Source organism: Typopeltis vanoorti, chromosome 8 (assembly GCF_054136105.1).
Source record: "Typopeltis vanoorti isolate ZY-2024b chromosome 8, IOZ_Tvanoo_1.0, whole genome shotgun sequence".
NCBI classification, from domain to species: Eukaryota; Metazoa; Arthropoda; class Arachnida; order Uropygi; family Thelyphonidae; genus Typopeltis; species Typopeltis vanoorti.
In genome coordinates, this window is record NC_143556.1 from 118489664 (window position 1) to 118513436 (window position 23773).

At 34.2% G+C, this 23773-nt stretch overlaps 1 protein-coding gene across 1 annotated transcript in view; it reads left to right on the forward strand.

The window, feature by feature from the left end:
• Positions 1–20364: 20364 nt before the first annotated feature.
• The window catches only part of LOC150104311 (protein Wnt-4-like), an 80005-nt gene continuing 76596 nt past the window's right edge, over positions 20365–23773 (forward strand). The window contains exon 1 of the mRNA XM_090396455.1: positions 20365–20444. Within this exon, the coding sequence (XP_090252581.1) occupies positions 20365–20444 (80 nt within the window). The remainder of the gene's footprint in view (positions 20445–23773) is intronic.

The following is a 23773-nucleotide window of genomic DNA, read 5'->3' on the forward strand; positions in this document are numbered from 1 at the left end:
CAAAAAAATAAATAAAATTAAAATAAAATAAAATAAAATAAACTGACCAGAACCTCGATTCCAATTTTCATTTAAATAGGGATTAAAACTCCCAATATTGAATTATTCACGCATACAATAACATCCAAATACCAACAAGAACAGATTTCTCTTTTCAGATTTACGTCATAATCTGGGAAGAGGGTTAATGAAGTAGGATAATCGTTTTTCTGAGTCATAAATAAAGTATTAAAGGATGGAATTTTATGAAGGGAGACGATGGGGGAAATTTGCTTTTCTTCTCTGAGGGCGTTTTCTGTTTACATATGAGGGCGTGCCTGCTTATATATATATATATATATATATATATATATATGAAACATAGTTCAAGTCTAAAGATGGTACAACACCAAGGCAACTCATTGTAAAGGTGGGTAAAGATCTGATCACTATTCTTAGTATTTTACCATAATGTAAAGCACATCTCACTAAAAGATGTATACTGCAATATACTGCAATACATTATGGGTGGGGTCACTACCCAGACCGGTTTCAACCGTTTTTGAGGTCTCCTGAGTGATTAGCTAGAGTAGTCAGTAATGTTCTCTGGTTGGAAATACCCAAGTTCTAATCTCTACTTGGATGTGAAGAACCTTAATAAGGTGTTTCAACTGAAGGTTATTTAGCAGATTTAATATGGCAGTGGCGTCAATTTTATATCCAGAAACTTAGATTTTTCTTCTCAAATCAGGAAAACAGGCCTTAGAGACAAGATTATGAGCAGCTAGGGTCTAGCTACTCACTGAGGAGACCTCAAAAACGGTTGAAACCGGTCTGGGTAGTGACCCCACCCATAATGTATTGCAGTATACATCTTTTAGTGAAATGTGCTTTACATTATGGGAAAATACTAAGAATAATGATCAGAGCTTTACCCACCTTTACAACGAGTTGTCCTGGTGTTGTACCATCTTTAGACTTGAACTATGTTTCAGGCACAAACTTAATTGTTTGCATACTTGGGATTAGGAGTTAAATAACCAAGCTTATAAAATTACTTGGTAACCCTAACATACAGTATCCCCAAGTTAAAAAATTAATTACATATATATATATATATATATATATATATATATATATATATATATATATATATATATATATATATATATATATATATATATATATATATATATATATATATATATATATATATATATATATATATATATATATATATATATATATATATATATATATAGCCTGTGTAGCTCAGTGGATGTGGCGTTTGCACACCATCGCGCTAGGCCGCACGAAGGAAGTCTTGGTTTCGAGTCTAGTCGGCGACTAGAGGAAATTTTTCTAAGCCTTTTTTCGACCGGTTCCTGAGTTAGTCGATCTCTGGCACGGGCAAGCAGGTTTTTCCTCCCGGAAACTCGGGTTTTTCGTCCTGTAAACTCAAGAAAATCGACCGTAGAACCCACATTATTTCAGACATTAAATATATTGTGTTAGGGTTAGAGACCACGAGATGGCGGCACATTTGAGCCGTCTCTCTTCACTGCGTACCGCTTAATTAGTGATAGCCTTGGGCCATCTGTCTCGGATTGGGTACCAGTGGAGATTGAACTGCCCACTCAGTCTCCAAAAGTTAGATAGGGCTAAATGGCCTCGCCTACTCCCGTATATACGGGAATAAAAAGGCGTTAGCTGATTTTTTTTTTTTTTTTATATATATATATACACACACACACTTTTCTCCTCCGCTAATCTCCAAATACAAAAGTATTATGTATTATGAAAATGTTGTCTCGCAATTTCTTTCAATAAAGAAATTATCAAAATTCACAGCATAGTTGATTTAAAATGCATTGATTTAAAGAAGCATACCGTACATTAAAATGTACGGTATGCTTCTTTTCAACAGTTCTGTTTCCTTACAAGTGTGAGAATGGAAAATAAACAACTAAACTCTACTACTGCTGTCTGGGTTGAAATGAGGGACTGTAGATCTCTGAAAGGTAACCAGAGTGTAATTATCTGCGTCACTTGACGTTTCATTAAGCAGCACGCCTCCTCGCCACCAGGCACTCAGTTTTATATAATTTTCTTGTTTGTTCTTGTGCAGGGATGCATCTTTCTTTTTTTTTTTTTATTAACATAGCAGCAGTTCAAAATGGAACTGCCGCTGTTTTTGAAATAAAATGAATATTTTGATCATCTGGGAATGGTGATCAAAGTGGAGTTTTCTACATCCCATTTTACTCCATTATGTATTTTTCTTGTGCACCAATTTATATTTTTTACTTTAATGTCTAGCATGCTTAGACTTCGAAAAACTAGGAATTCAATAATTCATCGCTTAATATAATCGTAAACCAAAGTCCTTTATGATTTCCCATTGCTAGAGAATCATCAATGAAATTTTTATAGGTTTTTATTAACGAATATTAAAAAGTATATATATATAGCATAAAAATATTAAAATAGTAATACGGTATGGTACAAAATAAAACTGTACTGAACTTCGACACCTTCGTTTACTCCATAACATATATAGTTGTAGTTATTCAATACTGTTTTTTTTTATTCATTATTTTTGCATCATACTATATCATACTCTATATGTGGCATGAACAAGTTTATTAATTTTATTAGTATTTTTTATTAGTATTTATTCTTGTAAAACGCAGTTTAACTACAGTAGATATATTTTGCAATCAAGAATCATTAGGTCACAGCAAAAAAGCATTCTGAATTTCAAAAATTGTCATTAATTATACCATAAAAATTATGAAAATATTCTCTCATAATAAAAAAAATCTTCTCATGTGTTACATATCAACTCAATATAGTATAAATTGGACAATAATGTTATTTGGTTAGTATACAATAATAAAAATAACATGTCCAGGATATACTAATAAACAAGTAACTTTCATTTGTTGTAATTTAATTTAATAAAATCAAGAATCATTACATTAAAAAGCATATATAATTAAAGATATGAAAATAAATAAATAATTTCAAAAAAATTAGTAAAAAAATCGTTATATTTTCGTTATGTAGTTGTTTTTTTGTATGTTTTCTACCGAAAATATAAATCTATACTACATTAGTACTGTATGGAGTGAGTGTGTGTGGGCCAGGGATTTTTTTTTCTATTTTTATTAATTTGTATATTTTGTAGTTTAGAAAGTTTCTTTCATAATCCGGAAACATGGATCTTGAAAAGATCCATGTTTTGTCTCCAATCCAATAATGATATCTGCAAATTGATGCAGTCCCATTTTTATTAACTGTTTATAATACTGAATGAGGCGTGCATTACACCTCCATGAAACGAATGTTATGTCTGAATTTAATATCAAAAAGGAAGAGCACTATAATTTTGGAAATGCATTGCATTGCTAATATTCTGACTATCTGAAGATAGTCAGAATGCCTTGGCCACTAGAAAATATAATTTATCTACTTTCCTTGCCATCTATATTCAGTAATTGATATAGGAAATTTCCTCTTGAAATAAATAGATGGTTGCTTATTTTACATTTAGTAACTTTTGATGGTTTTGTGTTGGGCATCATGAACCTTGGATTTTAGAACACAAGAGTATATTTTAATTTAACGAATTCATTAGAAATGCAACGTTCCTGTAGTAATTTTAGTTTATAAATTCACCTTTCTTTAATGCGTTTTATTCTCTATGGAGAGTAGGCAAGGCTATTCAGCACTAACTTTTGAAGGCTGGAAGGAAACCAATTTCCATTCTTAACCAGTGAAAGTTAGCTTGTCCAAAACTATCAGTTGATAGTAGCAAATATTCGTGGAGGAGAGCATGTCAAACAACTGCCGCCATCTCCTCGTCCTTAACCTTTGCACTATATGTTATTATCATGCGGAGGTTTCATTGGTTAAGAAGTTCAATCGATTTATTTCGATTTTGTGACCACATTTTTATTAAAAAAAGACTGTTTTTAAAAACTAAACAAGTACTAAAAAACAAACCGGACAAGTTTCATTAGTCGTCAGACTAACATCTTCAGGGGTAAAGATAACTAACAGTTTAAAGCACAAACTATAAGAAATTACGAAAAAAAAAACCCAAGTTCATTCGTTAGTATTATGAACTTCAAAAAAGTTATTTAAAAAAAAAAGAATAACAGAATCTATACAACCGTTAATACGTGTTAGCTGGAAACAATGCTATTTGATGTCGCGTTCTGTGGTTCACTTTCACTCTGTCCGAGGTCTGAACTGGGTAAATTTTTGATAAACGCTTTTTAAAGAACGCAGTCACCCTTCCTTATATCAAGAATGTCACAGATAAATTAGTCAAACTTCTCTACAAATACAACATAAAAGTGACTTTCCTATCACTTGAAAAATCAAAATCTATTCATCCTCCGAAACCTCCACATCAGCCAATGAAAAAACCAGGAGTTTACAATATTCACTGTTCCCGTGGCATCTGCTACGTAGGCTAGACAAGGAGATCGGGAGAAATCCGCATGAGCAAACATCAAAAGGACGTAGAAAAAAAGAGAGAACATAAGTCTTGTTTGGCATTTCACACAACTTCTACTGGTCATGATGTACTCTGGGACAGAACAAACATGTCCTACATTGATAAAAACTGTTTCACAAGAAAATTCAAAGAGGCAGCAAATATGATCAAAAATTCCTATCCAATGCAACAAAAATCAAAGTTTGATTTTAAATCAAGTTTGGTCAGCGATTATCAAAAATTTACCCAGTTCAGACCTCGGACAGAGTGAAAGTGAACCACAGAACGCGACATCAAATAGTATTATTTCCAGCTAACACGTATTAACGGTTGTATAGATCTGTTATTCGTTTTTTTAACGAACTCTTTTGATGTTCATAATACCAACAAATGAACTTGTTTTTTTTTTCGTAATTTCTTATAGTTTGTACTTTAAACTGTTAGTTATCTTTACCCCTGAAGATGTTAGTCTGACGACTAAAGAAACTTGTCGGGTTTGCGTTTTAGTACTTGTTTAATTTTAAAAAACAGTCTTCTTTAATAGCATTTTGTTAACAAAACTTAAATAATTTTTATATAAAACCGAAATAATACTTTTTATATTTTTAGAAATGAACGATGTTTTTGATAATCCTAAGCAAAGAATGCTGTATATTTGAGTTATCCGTCAACTACAATTTTAAGTTTAACTACTGTATATTTATCAGTAGTTAAACTTAAATCTTATCTTGGTCCTTCCGACTTTTGTAGTTTTCAATGAATGTTTGTGTTTGAGGTCTTAGATATTATGGTGATTATCTATATTAAATGTGATTAAATATTTATATCTTTCAATAGAAATATTGAAACAAACAGTGCATTATATTGACACAAACACCAATTTTTCTGCAATCATGTATGTTTGAACTCGCCATGGAATTAAACTTCCCATTTATTCTACAAGAATTTAAACAGGTAACTTAGTAATATTTAATATCTCAAAACAATTTAAAACGGAAACTATGTAGTTGCTCATTCATCTTCCAGATGGCAGTACTGAAGTATCTCAGGATACCTTATTTTTAGATATCAAGTCTGAAATGGGTCAATGGGAACGAACTTAGAACAATTTGTGTTCTTTACATTACACGCAGCACTCACATTTGCTCCTAGGGTATACTCTTCGTGTGGACTGCTGTTATCTGAACATGATGTTCTCATTATAAACAGTCAAATTCGACCCTACGACCTAATAACCCGGAAAATGTTTCTTCCAATGAGCGCATCGCCATGAATATGAATGTTTCCATGATGCACACGTGAATTGAATTCTATAAATCGTTAAAAAAACAGTTGAGCTTCTTTAATCCGCAAAAAATTTGGCACTTAGTCTGAGACTGATTAGACAATTTTATTGACAATGAACATAACTGAAGTCTAGCTTCTTCCTTTTTAAAATAAACTGTGCTAATATACATTTATAATCCATGTAAAGAAATATTATTTTATTTTAAATTACAATAACAAAGAAGAGTGTATATCGTGTGTGTATAAAATTGTATATCGTTACTTTAAAACAGTATTGTCATTACAGTACTGTAATGAAAATACTGTTTTAAAGTACAATCATCAAAACATTGTATAAAACTTGTAGATATGGTTATATGTGTTAGCGACTGAAGTTAGCAAAGAAATTAAAGAAATACTCAATTGACAAAATCTATGTTACTGAATCTTAGAAGACCAAACTAAGGTTATATAAATAATAAGTATTTATATGATGATTTATTTGGACGCTAGGATCAAGAAAAGGGAAGTACCTATAATGTTCAAGTCAAATACCAATATAAACTTCTTGAATGGCTACGAGTGTTAATTTTCCAACCTGGTTATCCTAGAGAATAGTGTGCCTGCTCTTCAGTCAACTGTCTGCAAGTACTCTAGGACTCTGGGACTGTCTGCAAGTTTGAATCACGGTCTTCATGGATGTTTGTGAATTTCTTCAGGTGAGAGATGAATTTCGTTGGTCGGTGTGAGATTGCTGTCCTACTTATTCCAGGCGTAAAGCGGCTTGAAAAAGTTCCAAGTATGTTCACTAGAATAGGGTTTCCGGATGTCATAATATTAATGTAGTAGTAATAATAATGACGAAAAATAATAAAAGTGAATATAAAAGATAAAAATATATAAAAAAAAGCTCACTTACGGTACACGTGTATTATAGATTTACAATCATTTGTGGGAAGGAATCATCCCCCCCCCCAAAAAATTACTGATGTGACCGAATTTCATCTTTTGTAACGTTGGTTTGGTCCGGATTTATTTAGTAAGAATGAAGTAGCGGAATATTTTGAGTCAATAGAAAGGGCAGCTAACCAAAGTAAAAGAAAAATGGGTCTTTGTTAATATGCAGCATACCCTCGAAATTGCAGTACTTTGATATTAATATCGTTGGCGAATAATAATGTTTATCTCATACTGATACATCGAAATACCGTTCTTCAACGTGCAGGATGGTGGTCTCATATAGGTCAATAAAATTCATCTACAATATAACAATTACAAACAGCCATGCCCACACTGAGACTCGAACAAACACCCTCTTGATTGTGGAGTGGATATATTATCTACTCGGCCAACCATGTTGTTTCTGCATGTTCGTAAGTTCAAGGAGGAATTCACAAAACTAGAAAAGACATCGTTTCCGTTCCTTTAATAGCCATACTTTTAGATTGCGCCAAGATGTATCTTGAAGCATTATAAAATAATTTGAAATAATGACTTCCAACGCAGAAGTCATTATATACAGGATTATATATGGATGCAGAAAAATTTCAAATATAAACTATAAATTAAAACATGCAATTGTTATTGATAAAAAAAAAAACTGAACAAGTCGAAATCAGAACAAACACTTTGAGAATTAATCGTAGACTTTTCAAAGTTTGATTTAGTCAGTAAGAAAACCTCCAATGAATTTTTCTACAAGAATAAGAAATATTAAAGAAACAAATAACTTATCAAAGAATCTCAAAGAAATATAGTAAAGATTAGTTCTTTAAAGATTGTTTAAAGGAGCTAAAAAAATACGAAGAAAATTTTGTATTGAGTACAGCAGGTAAGCGACATTCATGTTGCCGTTTACCTACTGTACTCAATACAAATAAATCTTTTTATAAATCTTTATAAAAAGATCTTTTTATAAATAAATATCAATATTTTTATAGCAGTTTAAATAAGCTGAAATAACAAACACAAAGTACATGAAACAAGTACTCTCATAAAAGAGTTAAGAAGAAGACACGAAAACAATTCTTATATGACGTCTTATGGTCTTCACCTTGTAATGTACAGTATAAACTCGTGGTGTGTCGAGTTAGATCGATCATTACCGTAAAATCTTGGTAATCATCGAGAATAATCTTTATCATATGAACAAAGCAAGCGATGATTAAAGGAATTATTGAGGGAAAAAAGAATTAAAATTGCATACTTGTATCTGGAATTCTCCATAGAACTGTACCATCACTTTAACTATTGATATAAATTAGTCATGCTTATTATAGACGAACGCGTATTATACTTACGTTTCCGGTATTATTAAGACGTTATTATAACGAAGTTAATGTTATTAAAATATATATATATAAGCAAAATACTAGGGGTCAGAGAGTGCTTGACCTGGTAATTGCATCTGAGAATTTGACTGTAACAATTATGACCACGTCGCCACCAATTGGTGAAAGTGATCATAGGGTCTTGACTTGGGAGGTGGCTAAAGGTGTGGATTTTACAATTAAGACAGGGTACGTGTGGAATTATCGGGCTGGTAAGTATGACAAGCTTAGGAGATTGATTGGTTCAGTGCCATAGCATGTACAACTGCAAGGGCTAGAAGTTGATAGTGCATGGGAGTCGGTAAAGAAGTGTTTGCATGAAGCAATGGCTGACTGTATACCTAGAGTCCGAATAATAAATCAAGTAGGGGTTAAATGGATGAATAACACCATTAAGCTTGAGCTGCAAAAAGAAAGAAACAACTATGGAGGGAATTTAAGGAGAAAGGTGACCGGCAGGCACACGAACGGTATAAAGCGCAGGCCAGAAGGGTAACGAGTGTGGTAAGAAAAGCAAAAAAGGATTATGAAAGAACATTGGACATGCAGGCTAAAGAGAATCCTAAACAGTTTTTTCGATATGTTGCAAATAAAAGAATAAATGTATATGGCAGAATGATTTTAAAGAATGCCGATGGTAGGGAGGTAACCGAATCAGCTGATATAGTTGAATTACTGAGCGAGCTTTTGCAAGAAAATATCATCCAGGTGGTGACATTGCAGAAATGAATGAACCAATAGATTATACGGGAATTGTGGTGAATGAAGTGGAGGTGAGTAGTCTATTACAAAACCTCAATGTCAATACATCTGTGGGATTGGATGGTATACCAGCTCGTGTCGTACGTGAAGCGGCTAAAGAATTGTCAGCACCCTTGACCATTTTGTTTAATTTGAGTCTAGGGTCTAGGTTAGTCCCGAGGGGGTGGAAAGAGGGGAAATAGTTCCACTGCATAAAGGAGGTTCCAAGACTGCTGTTGTAAATTACAGACCGATTAGCATATCAAAAATCGTTGTCAAGGTCTTGGAGAAATTAGTCAAGAGAAGAATACAGGACTGGATAGATGAAAATGGGATATTGTATTGGGGACAACATGGTTTTGTGAAGGGTAGATCATGCCTCGGTAACTTGCTCACGTTTTATAACACAGTGACAGCTGAACTGGATAAGGGTAATGGGTTTACAGTGATTTTACTGGACCTTGCCAAGGCCTTTGACAGGATACCACATGTTACTCTAATCAGTTAACTGGAGCAGATGGGGTTGGATATAGGGTTGGTGAGATGGATAGGAGGTTGGTTGATGGAGAGATACCAGAGAGTGGTTTATTCCGGAGTGGAGTCCAAAAGACGGCTTGTGACTAGTGGTGTGCAGCAGGGTTCTGTTCTTAGACCACTACTTTTCAATTTGTTCATTAACAATAATGGAAAGGATCTGAGGGGAAGTGTTGTTTACTGATGATGCAAAGTTGGGTAGAGCAATTGTGAGTGCACAGGATGTCAAACTTTTGCAGGATGATTTGGATAGTAAGGACTGGGCTAGGGAAAATGGATGTCAATTTAATGTGGCAAAGTGTAAGATTATGCATTTCGGAGTGAAAAGATTAGCAGCAGTATATCACATTGGTGGAACCGTACTCCAGGAGATTGATGAGGCCAGAGATTTGGGAGTGTTGGTGGATAGGGAGTTGAAGTTTAGGGGACACATTGCAAAAGTGGCCAAAACAGCTCAACAAATCACTTGGTTGCTGAAAAATACTTTAACAATCAGAGACAAACAAATTATTGTTCCTCTATATCGAGCCTTGATAAGACTCCATCTAGACTACTGTGCCCAGATATAGGCGCCAGGGTTTCTTCTTGATGAGGAGGAGGTGGAGTGGATTCAAAGACGAGTGACCAAGATGATAGCAGGTCTGTGGAATGAACCTCATGAGAACAGGTTGAAGATTTGTGGGTTGCAAAAATTGGTTGATAGGCGGAAAAGGGGTGACAAGATTGAGACATTCAAATTACTAAAGGGTTTCTATAGGATTAATCCATAAGATATTTTTGAGAATGGGATTGGTGGTGGGAGGACTAGGGGCCATACATGGAAGCTGGGCAAGAGTGTGGTTAGCAGGGGTGTTAGAACTAGGTTTCTGTCTTGGAGAGTGGCGAATGAATGGAATAAGCTGCCAAACTCTGTTGTGGGTGCTATGACCGTGAAAGAGTTCAAGGCGAGGTATGATAGATACTGTGTGAATGTCGAATAGTTGCTCTTGACATGATGTTAGGGCCTCCCTCGATGAGTCTGTCGACTCCTTGGAGTTTCCCGAGATAATAATAATAATAATAATAATAATAATAATAATAATAATAATAATAATAATTCTCCCGAAGGAACACGACTTTATCGTGACGGTGGGGCTTGCGTGCTTCAGTGATGTTGAGAACTATTCTGGCGGTAGCATAGCTGCCAGCAGGGCCACAATTGTTAGGCAGGTCTCAACTGAGGAGCCAGACTAACAGTGTTACATTCCCCCATCTGAATTGTGAAAAGGAAGAAGGGATCCATAGCAGATCAGTCGATGCCCAGGTCATCAAGGACTGCGTCAGATGTTGGGGATCCTGGCATCAGGCGACAAATGGGCTACAGGACCCAACTCTCCTTGCTGAACAATCAGGACGGAAGCTGAAAAGCGACTGGAAAAAACCAAACATAAAAAAATGGACTGTAGAAGAAACTAGAGAAGTTATGAAAATGTTTTTACAGATCAACAACAGAAACACGAGGTTTCAGAAAGCGTATTGATTATTTTGGAAACAAAAATTCCCAGAATCTGTAATAACAGAACAAAGACTTATGGACGTCATTTTCCGTAACAAAATATTTACTGAATTTGAGCTGCAAGCGTTACGTAATAAACCAACAACTCCTCCAGTAACAGCAAACCATCAGGAGGCTATATCAAACTTTGGAATTCAAATCAGTAAACATCAAGCTGACGAAATTCCTCAGAATCTTTTGGCAGAAGTACATTGTAAAATGAAGTCAGGGATATTGGAACATATTAACTCCATAAATGACTATAAGACTACCACCATTAAAAGCTTTACAAAAATCTAAACTAAAACAGCTCCTATTAGACGCAAATTATGTAATTAAAACCATCACAACCAACAGTATAAAGGAAACAAATCAGCTCCTATACAGCACAGCCTATATCATTTCAGTGAAGCTTGGTTGCAAACCGAAAGAAATGCCCAGGATGAAACAATCTGCACCATGGAAAATCCGGTTAGAACGAAAAGTTAACAAACGTCGAGCTGATCTGACCAACATAAAGAGCTTTAAAGGACAGCTGAAAAATAATAACACAAAAACAAACTGATTAACACATATAATCTGACCAACAAAACAATTGCTGAAGTTACCGAAGAGCTAAAACAATCTTTGTTTTAGCTCATTACAGCAACTGCACAGAAAATTAAAAGATATGAAGCAAGAATAAACTAATATGTACAAAATATGCAATTCCGACAGAACCAACATCAGTTCTTTCAGTCTCTCCAGAGAAATACGAATGCAAACCATCATTCACCAGGAAAAGAAGAAACACTCAAATTTTGGAAGTCAATCTGGGATAATCCAATTGAACACAATGAATATGCCTCATGGATTAAGGAAATAGAATCAGAAATGAAACAAGAACAAATGCAAATTGTCATTATCTCTAAAGAAATGGTCAGTGCTCAAGCTAGAAAATTAAAAAAAACTGGAATGCACGTGGCAAAGACGAACTACATGAATTTTGGTTAAAACATCTAACCAGTCTACATGATCGAATGGCAGAACAATTTAATTATTTGTTGCAGTCAGGCTCAGTGGAAGACTGGATGATATCTGTGCGCACTTTTCTCTTCATGAAAGATAAGGATAAGGATGCAGACCCAAGTAACTATCGTCCAATAACATGCCTACCAATGCTTAAGCTGTTCACTGCGATCATAGCAAATTCCATATACCACTACTTATCAGATAATCAGATTTATCCGATTGAACAAAAAGGCAATTTTAAAAAATCTAGAGGAACAAAAGACCAGATCCTTATTAATAAAATGATTCTCAGAAACTCAAAAAGACGAAAAACTAACTTAAACATGGCATGGATAGACTACAAGGAAGCATTTGATTCTCTCCCAAGCTCCTGGACTCTAAAAGCACACTATAAATATTTGGTATTAGCAAAAACATACGTTCGTTTCAGGCTGCTGCTATGAAACCATGGGAAACAACATTAATAGTGAATAATGAACGATTTGGAGATATTAGCATTAATCGTGGAATTTTCCAAGGTGATTCCTTGTCACCATTGCTCTTCAACATTTCTTTGATACCTTTGTCTATGATTCTGAAGAAAACTAAACTTGGATATGAAATTCCTAAGTGTAATATTAAAATTTCTCATATGTTGTATATATAGACTTGAAGTTATATGGAAAATCGGCCTAGCAAATAGACTCTTTATTGAACACAGTTCCTATTTTCATTGAGGACATCAAAATGAAATTTGGTTTAGATAAATGCGCAATTTTATCTATTAAACGAGGAAAATTTAATAACACTAGCAGTTTTAGTTCTGATCAAGAGAAATACAGTATATAAAAGCAATTTCAGCTGAGGAACACTATAAATACCAAGGAATATTAGAAGCCATTAGAAGCCAATGATATTCTCAACTCGAAAGTTAAACAACAGGCAACATCAGAATACATCAAAAGAATCAGAAATATTCTGAAAACGAAACTAAATGGATTAAACAAAATTAGAGCAATGAATTCTTGGGCTATACCAGTGATCCGATACACAGCTGGCATAAAAAATTGGACAAAAGAAGACCTGGACAAACGGGACCGCAAAACTAGAAAACTAATGACTACGCATCATGCATTACATTCACGAAGTGATGTTGACCGGTTTTACCGACCGAGGAGAATAGGTGGACGGGTTCTGCTGCAAGTGAGACAGATTGTGCAAGAAGAAGAAATTAGTTTAAGAAGTTACATCGACAATAGCTATCAGCCAATGCTTCACGCAATTACACAAGAGGGCCTTCTAAAAGCAGTAGGAAACAAATCCGATTACAAAAAAGGAACATCAAAATAATCGATATGTGGGCTGGAAAAATAAACCCTTGCATGGACAGTTTCTTCGAGATACTGAGAACAAAATTGACGAGAACGAGACGTGAAAATGGCTACAATACGGATACATTAAAAAGAAAAAGAAACAGAAGGATTTATTCTAGCAGCTCAGGAACAGGTTTTACAAACTAATGCAATCAAAGCAAAAATTTTGAACATCAATAATAACAGAAAATGCAGATTATTTATGCGATCAGAAAGATGAGACTGTAGAACATCTAATTAGTGCCTGCAGCAGAATAGCTCAAACTGACTATAAATACCGCCATGATCAAGTGGCCAAAATAATTGATTGGCATGTTTTCAAAAAATATGCCTTTCCTACTTCTGATAATTGGTGGCAGCATAAAATAGACACTGTATTGGAAAACGAAACAGCAAAAATTCTCTGGTACTTGAGAATACAAACTGATCGGCTTTAGAACACAATAGACCTGACATCACAATTAAAGCAAAAATTTTGAACATCAATAATAACAGAAAATGCAGATTATTTATGCGATCAGAAAGATGAGACTGTAGAACATCTAATTAGTGCCTGCAGCAGAATAGCTCAAACTGACTATAAATACCGCCATGATCAAGTGGCCAAAATAATTGATTGGCATGTTTTCAAAAAATATGCCTTTCCTACTTCTGATAATTGGTGGCAGCATAAAATAGACACTGTATTGGAAAACGAAACAGCAAAAATTCTCTGGTACTTGAGAATACAAACTGATCGGCTTTAGAACACAATAGACCTGACATCACAATTATCGAACATCGACCGGTTTGGATTATTGATATCGCAGTGCCTAATAATAACAACATTAACAACAAAGAACTGGAAAAAATTACTAAATATCGAGATCTGGCAATCGAAGTTGGTCAACTGTGGCTTAAACACACCAAAGTCATCCCAATAGTTATCGGTGCACTTGGTGCAACTTCAAAGACGCTATCCAACTATTTACAGCAATTAAACATCAACGAAGTGACCCCATATGACCTACAAAAAACAGCATTACTTGGAACAGTCCATATTTTACGACGCTGCCTGACGGACTATTCTTAGATTCTTGGGTAGAATCTGAATTGTTCGCTATCACCAGTCAAATTTCTGTTTATGTGATATCTTGTTTTGACGTTGCATCAATTATGTGAATAAAATAATAATAATAATAACAGTAATAATAATAAAATAATTTTAATTTCATCGCAATGGAAATAAAATGACTTACGAAAACCAGAATTAAAGTAAAGTGAAAGAAATCCCTTATTATTGAGAGGGGTATGGTGCATATCCCCCCCCCCCAGATGCCGCGGACGTGGAAACCTCGAAACTAGGTTTTCATGCCCAAAATAAAACAGCGGTTATGTTTCAAGCGTGAAATTTAAGAGAAAAACTATCCTAAATTTGTGTCTATTACATGTATATTATCTTTGTATTACATTGTATTATCACACGCGTGGTAAAATTATGTACGTATAATTTCTAATGAAAATACAGAAACTTTTTTTTTGCAATCATGTGTGTGTGTTATTTATTTCAGTTATCAACCAGTACAACTGAAAACTATAATCAATCAACTCAGCATTCCATTAGTTGCTAGTGTTCGAAGATGAAAACTGTTTTGATGGATGCATGTTTCTTTTTCTTTTCATATTCTCAGTAAAGTTTTTTAACACACACACACACACACACACACACACACACACACGCACACAAGGAACATGCAAGTGATTCACTTTTAAAGTCGACGATCCTCTCTTCACATTTGGAAGAAACTCAAACGAACACGTTTTCTCTTAAAGTTGTCTGAATAAGGAGAAATTTTTGATTTAAGGATTTATCATTAAATTTTGGTATAACAAGATCAAGCACTTCTTCTTCCAGATTATGGTTCTCATTGGACCTTGTCTATGTCCTTGAACACTTCCACAGTGAATTCTTTAAGATGGACTCAGGTAACAGTTGTATGTTACCCGCTAACACAATTTTATTTGAACAGTCTTTTATTTCAGATAAATGTTTCTCATATGAAGAAGAGAACACAGTAGAAGTTTTTTTCTTTTTTTTTGGTCCACTAAAGTTCAACTTTTCATTGTTCTTCCGTGTATATATAAACAACTATATATTATACATATAGTTGTTTGTCTCACAAAGATGAATGTAAAGTGAAGTTATGCCTCCGTGTTTCCAACACATAGCAATATAGATTCTGGTTGCATATATTCATCGAATGAGTCAGCTAGCAAATGATTGTTATCAACTGGCTATTTAATAATCGGTTTGATTTGCTTATTACTGCCAATTATTAAGTTGGGACGATTCCTAAGCAGCCTTTAAAAATTTGTAGTCTCTGAATAAACCAGAAACAGTAAGCCTAATTGATATTGCTATAATTTGAATGTTAGTACAATTCGTTGTATGCAATGAAAACGCCAACCCATTGTTTAATCGCTTTTCAGATTTTCTTGAAAAGTCAAATTCAATGAGATTAAAAATATTAACAAAATAGTGCATGGTGGCATAACAAAATTGAACAAAAACACTTTTTTGGTATTCTCTCTGCATTTTTTGGTCTAATAATAAAAAAGTTCGTTGGCGAGATGAGTGTCATTATCTAGTTAGTTATAATTTTTATCATTTAGGGATACTGTTTTGCAAAAAGAATTAAATTTGCATGGGAACGTGCTTTGCCTGTGTTGATATAAAGTTTCGTACGGGTAAGTCAATGCTTGGAAGTTATATAATATTAATGTTCTGTTTATGGAAATGCTCTCTTTATACTGCTTTGAAAATAAACAGTTAACAGTACGAAAATTTACAGTTCCTTATTTCTGCAAGGTACTACAAAGAGTACTTGTTAAAAACACTAATCTAGAGGTATGATGAATAAATCATACGGAACTCGAAGATAACATCTCTATCCATGATTTTTAATATTATATTTTATTTCATTATTATTATTTTTTAATGCGTGACACTGACTAGCAGCGTTTACTAGCACGTGACCTTGGAAGAATTTGGATGAAGCCTCAGCAAAGTTACGTCGTTGAGATGCATGCCTCAGTGAGCGCGATATTGAACTGTGAGTTATATTAGAGAGTAGCAGTCAACAAGAATGAAAGAACCACAGAGAATAGAAGCTTTCTTACTACTCACACGTGCTTTGCGACGTCACTCATCTAGGTGACAGAAATGCTTCTTTAGCAGTTCTTTGTGATTGGCCCAGTGATCCCTAAAGGAAGGCGTTCTGCCCCTTCACGAGAATGGTACACTAAGGAGCAGCGGTGTAGGTTAGCGAACCAATATTCGACACCAGTCATACGATGTTGTGTGTGAACGGAAGGTTTGACGGAGATTCACGAACATTGCCTATCTCTAATATGAACAGTTTACTGTGACATCACTTCAAAGTCAACCGATTAATTTAATTTCAACAATCAATAGCTCATGCTTAACGTTGACGGCATATGTACACGTGTCTATGTACACAATAAGGAGGGAAGCAGAAACTTGCTCAGCACACGCAGAAAACTCACCTGAGGTCATGAACATCACTGGATTGTGCCGCAGTGTTGTGTTGGTCCTATTACTTCGTCTCCCTGGAGCATTTCTTCTCCGGTGGCTGTAAGTAGCATAATGCATGTCACATTTCTCAATCTTTATATAATAATAATAAGAAGAAGAAGAAGAGGAATGTAAAGTGATGTGTTTACATTCTTCTCACTGAGAAGAATATAAACACATCACTTGGTTTAATTCTTAAGATAGTTTTACAGCTATCTGCATATTGCCACAGTTTCGTTAGGATGTGGAAGCTTCTACTAATATAAGTTTTCTAGGTAATTGAAGTGAAATAAAAATCACTTTTCCTAACTAGTAAATTAGAACAATTATGGGAAATTCTAGCGTTCGTTTACTGATTATTTTACGGAGTTGTAAACAAATCTCCTCCTTGATATTCTTCTTCGGTTTGGTATAGGTAAGGTATAGGTATCTTTTCTTTTAGATTAAAAAAAAACAAACTTCCCGTGTTACATTCAAGCACGGTTTCATCATCATCTTCCGCATCTAAAATCTGGGACTTTCATAAGCTTGGTTCATCGTGTCCATTTCTGTATTCCACTGAAGCTTCTTTCAGGAAACATTAACACACCTGCCTTCTTACTGAAAGAGGTTTTTACCAACTAAGCCATCAATAGATACAGGACGCTTTCTTTCTTTCAGGAAGAAGATAATCGTATTTCCATCCCGTATATCAAAGGTAGGTCCGCTCAGTTAGCCTAGTGCTTACGCGCTTCGCAACCATATGTCTGGGGAAGGAGTATCCTAAGTTCGATTCCCGTCGGTGACGTGAGGAGCTTCAGGATCGTCCTCAGGCATAATCAAGTTAGACGGTCTTGGGAGTAGACAGAAGGGTTTTTTCCCAGTTTATCCTGGGGTTTTTCCTCTTGCAAAGCAGTCAAACCAGCCCCGTGAATACACGCTCTGACAGACATGGAATACCATCGGGAATAAGGAGCAACGAACCTATTCCGAAGGATTATCGGTTACGGAAGCTTACACGGTAAAATGTGTAGGCCTCCGCGAAGGCGTAACATACGATGACGATATCAAAGGTGTATTCGAATATATCAAGTAACTTTTCCATCTATTCTTATGATTTTCTCGTTTCTATGGGCTGCGAACAGAAACTTCAGAAACTTTCCGTGCTCTACTGATTTGCTGTGCTTTGACCAGGCCGAAAGATTAGCCTCTTTTTGTCTCGAAGAATATGAAAATTCCACTAACTGCCATGAACCTGAGAGCCTGAAATTGGAGAAGATATATATATATATATATATATATATATATATATATATATATATATATATATATATATATATATATATATATATATATATATATATATATATATATATATATATATATATATATATATATATATATATATATATATATATATAATAATATACTGACTAAAAACACCGAGAAAGGAAGGAAAAACTTTAATAAACACGACTAGTTTCGTCGGAATGCCGACTTCTCAGGTGTGTAAATAATATAAATAATAAAAAACTGGAAAAAATAATAAGTTAAATAAAATGGACTTCTCACAAACTTGTTACTATTTTTTCCAGTTTTTTATAATTATTTATACACCTGAATCACTGTTCTTAGTATTTTCCATAATGTAAAGCACATGTCACTAAAAGATGTATACTGCAATGTATACTACAATACATTTTATGGGTGGGGTCACTACCCAGATCGGTTTCAACCTTTTTTGAGGTCTCCTCAGTGAGTACCTAGACCCTAAATACCATACCAAGGTTTTAGTAATACGGAGTTTTAGTAATAATAATCAACTTTACCTATACAAGTTGCAACAAGGAGTTTTTATATTTAATAAGAATCTCTGGAGAAGATATAGATGAAATGAATTTTTGAACTTGGGGATATTGTATATTAAGGTTACCAAGTAATATTATAAGCTTAATTATTTAACTCCTAATCCCAAGTATGCAAACAAATAAGTTTGCGCCTGAAACATAGTTCAAGTCTAAAGATGGTACAACACCAGGGCAACTCATTGTAAAGGTGAATAAAGCTCTGAACACTATTCTTAGTATTTTCCATAATGTAAAGCACATCTCACTAAATACATTATGCAATACATTATGGGTGGGGTAGAGACCCCACCCATAATATATTGCAGTATACATCTCTTAGTAAAATTTTTTTAAAGCACATCTCACTAAACACATTATGCAATACATCTTTTAGTGAGATGTGCTTTACATTATGGAAAATACTAAGAATAGTGATCAGAGCTTTACCCACCTTTACAATGAGTTGCTCTGGTGTTGTACCATCTTTAGACTTGAACTATGTTTCAGGCGCAAACTTATTTGTTTGCATACTTGGGATTAGGAGCTAAATAACCAAGCTCTTATAATATTACTTGGTAACCCTAATATATATATATATATATATATATATAGTATGGGTTAAAAGTATCTAAAGACATAAAGTTCACCAGAAAGTGACTGAGAATGAAAAATCTAAAATACTCTGGGATTTCAAAATCCAGGCTGACAAAAGTTTGGAATGTAATACACCCGATATCACAGTGGTTGAAAAAAGTGAAAACAAGGGTGTTCAGTTAATCGAAATATCAGTACAGGAGATAGTAGGATTGACGACAAAGAAGCTAAATAAATTGCAAAGTATCACGAATTGTAAGCCGAAGTTGAACGATTCTGCCAAAAGAAAACGAAAGTTGTTCCCATAATAATAGGTGCTTTAGACGCCCTCCCTAAAACATTAAATAAACATCTAGAAGCATTCGAGTTAGACGGATTAAAAATGGGCAGCTGCAAAATGCCGCTTTGTTCGGCACAGCTTTGATATTCAGAAAGTATTTCCAGAACTCATAGGCCCTTGAGTAGGGCTCGAATTAGTGGAGAATATAACCAGCCTTTTCCTCAAGACTGAGAAAGTAAATCAAGCTTTGATGAATATTATATATATATATATATATATATATATATATATAATTTTATCCCGTCATTTCATCCCCTGTACGAAATGACGGGAGAAAATATAATTTTTCATGAAATAAAACTAAATTTTCGTATTATTGTCTCATTGTGTCTACTCATTTTCCTATAGTTAAATAGATAAAATAAATTTCATAGGAAAATGTTGCTGTAGATGATAGAGGAATAATAAATGAAGAATTGTAAATATTATAAAAATGATTGTATAACACGAACATCAAGAAATTAAACCACCAAAATAATTATAGTTTCTTTAGAGGCTCTGTTTTGAGTTTGCTGTCATCATAGAAAATATACAAACAGCATTATGGTGTGAAACCTCCGCATAGAAATACGGAGATTTAATTCAGTTGATGCTAGATATGTGACAAGTAAATATCGTTTCTACAGTAAGTGATATTGCAGACAGATTGGAGAAGGATTCGATTTAGAAATCTGAGAGTGAAGACTAATGGCGATAAATTATTTATATTGGCAACTTTGAGCATTTTTTTTTAAAATCCTGTTTTCTTTAGCTTGTTTGTGTGCTTTGTCCAGAAAATGCCGAAACCACTAATGCTTAGACGCAGTAACTTAGCTTCTGATTCAAAAGATCTAGGAAGGCTTAATGATATAATCACGTAATCACAAGAAAGATATTTATTTAACCAAATATTTTTAAAAATATCTTTCTTGTGATTACGTGATTATATCATTCAGTCTTATGTCGCAAGTATCCTTAAAACAACAAAATCTAGGAAGGCTTATCACATCACTAATGGATTACAGATCATGATCTTTCAAAGTAAACGTAAAGGCGAAAGCTATAATGTGTACAGTGTTGGTGTATAATGTTTGACAATTGCGTGCATTATCGGATTGATATCGATTGCAGGGATAGAAAAGGGCAACGTTTCCCTTTCAAAGTCTTATCACTAGATAGGACTTTGTAAGGGAATCATCATAATAGATTTTGCGATAACATTCACATCTAGTTATGTTAATTCTGTGCATTTTCCCTATCTGTTTTGTGGGGAAGAAGAAAAAAACGAAAACAAAAAATAACTAGCTTCGATGAGAAAAAAATCCTGCTAACTCCGACTAATTATTTTCAACTGAAAACCAATGATAAATGTTGCTATCATCCTTGGCGTTATTCGAAGTCTTTCAAGGCAAAAGAGTAATTTCTAATGGCTAAACTTCGGGGTCAGATTCAAATGAAAAGTTGCCTATTTCTCTCCATTTTCAGATGGAGAATACATGGCTTTGATGAATTCAAAAATTGAGAAACTGATATTAAATAACATCATAAAAACACAGTTTGCGGATTTAATTGCAAGTTGGATACGAAAATCATACTTTCAGTTAAATATTTTTGGATTTTTGGATACTAAAATCTTATCGATTTTTTCTTGAAAGTGAGTATGTAATAATCAAAGCATCCTAGATATCGCTTTCCTTAGAAGAAAGTTTATGGAGATTATTCAGGATAAAAAAAAATCCAAGGATATTCTCTATTTGAAGAAAAGATAACACTTAAATATTTTCATATGGGATCGACTCATTCAAAAAAATATTCAAGAAAAGAAAACAGTGAACTGAAATCACCTTTGGTCATTTACGAGAGAGAGAGAGAGAGAGAGGCAAAAAGGACGCATCTTTTTGGATACATTTAGAAGAATAATCTATTTCTCGCCTTTTCTTCATTTAGGTCAAGTTTACTATTGTACATTATTTTATTCTCTATGGAGAATAAAAATGGTCTCTTCAATTGCTAAATAAATAAATTGATTTGTAAGCAAAACACTAATAAAAATGAACAGTTAAAAGTTGATTATATGGTTTCTTAGATTGTGTTTTTCAAGCCATATCGAAGCTTGTGTGCATTCTATTAAAATGAACAGTATCATGACATTTGTTTATTAAGTTCTTTCAAAAATATTTCCTTCCTTTCATTGAGATCATAGATACGGATAAGCCTTATTGTTCTGTTTCTGTTCACTGACAACAACAACATTGGACCCATTTATTGTCTGCCGGTGTTCTAGTGAGCATGATTTCTGGTTATGTCCTCTATTTGAAGGATATGCATCACATATAAATGTATATGTCGTTTAAGATTACGATAATCTATAATACAACTTGGTTTCAACAAATAGCGAGCCCGTTTTCATTCTTACAGCCTCCAGGTACTAAATAACAAGAGCACCATAAGAAAGTGAACAGACTCATCATCAGAAGCTCCAAGTGGTTCGTCATATTCCTTGGCTATATGGTGGAGGCCTATTTCGTATTATATAGATTAAGAGAATCTTAAGTTTTATGCCTTTCTGATATCATAACATCATGTGTAAGATAGCAAAGTAAGGTGCCAGTCGATACACGTTATCCTTTTAAAGTTTGGTTGCGCTTCGTTTGCAGAAATGTGATCGAGTTATGTAAACAATGTCTGCGGCATTTGTTTTCATGGCTCTCAAGTTCTTACTGATTTGTCTTTCATTCCATCCATCTTAGAATCAATTTTAGAAGAGGTTTAGTCTTCCTTAATAGGCTAATCAAATACAAGTTTTGTAGAATGCAAATTATCTTGTTCGTAAACCGACGAATGCTGGCAAATGCCTATGTATAACATGGACTATCTCTCCCCAAATTTAGGGATATTGTTATTAGAAAGTGAGTGTCATAATAATTTGTTTTTTACCTCTTTTTTTTGGGGGGGGGGGTGATCCAAATGTAATAGTTCGTAACCTGGCGTTCTCGCGGCTGCATATGAGAAATAAACCATTGTACTAACACGTAGTTTTAATTTGCTACATTTGCATTTTCGATTGTTATAATTTGTGATACACAAACTGAAATATCTGTATTTTACAGACTATTCTTATTAAAATACTATCATTGTGGTTATATGTATTTCAATTACAACAAAAATCTTGTGTTGTAATTGAAACAATAAACATTCCTGGATATAAAATATGCCTCGTCCCTAAAGGAGTTAGCATACATCACCTCCGCACTTAACATTAAAATCCACTAAGGTGAATTAACCACCCAACTGGCCGTGACGTGTAATGCATCAAGGTTACCATGGATGCGAAGTGCATATTAAAATTGTAATACCATTGATATTAGATTGAAATATGTGGTGGATACAAAGTGAAGAGGAGTAATGTATTTTGTCCATATTGACGGCGATGGTTAAACTACCTTCTGAAACATCACAAATTAGAACAGCCAAAAAATCATTGCTATTCTAAGAGTTTTATAAATGCTACGATTCTCTGTCTTTCCCAGAAATTCACAGTGGCAATATGAAACATAGTATTATTTTTCTGCAGTCAAAAGGAACAACAATGGGTTAAAAGAAATGACTCAATAACTTGGCTTTTTTCCATTCTCTATACTCTAGAGAATGGAAAAAAGCAAAGTTATTGAGTCATTCAAATTTTAAATCACAAAGATTGGGTCTGGATTCTAAGAGGTTTGCAATCTGCAACACCATTTAAATTAACAAAACTAATAGATTGATTTTAAATAAATTTTAGCCTACTACCTTAATTTTCCTTCTTCTAGCCATCTATCCTTTAGGATGGGTGAAGTCCCATGATTAGGGGTCACGGCGAATTACTACAGCTGGCAAGCCGTAGATCTTTGTTTACGGAACCGGATTGCCTGTTTTGAGGGACGAAAAAACTCAAGTTTTGGGGCGAAAATATCCTCAACCTCCGTAGGAGACCATCTGACTCACAATTTGATTGAAAAGACCTGATGAACCATTGCCTTTTTAACCAAAAGGCTCGCGTATACCACCAGAGCTACCGTTGCTCTAAACTTCCCATAAGCTCAAAGCTATTAATGAGTAAAGATTACCGGAGTGCAACACACGCCAACCTAGCATCAAGCATCTGGCTTTGTTCCATGGATTATTTTGGTTTGTGTTTTCATTGAATATACATGTGTGTATCTTTAG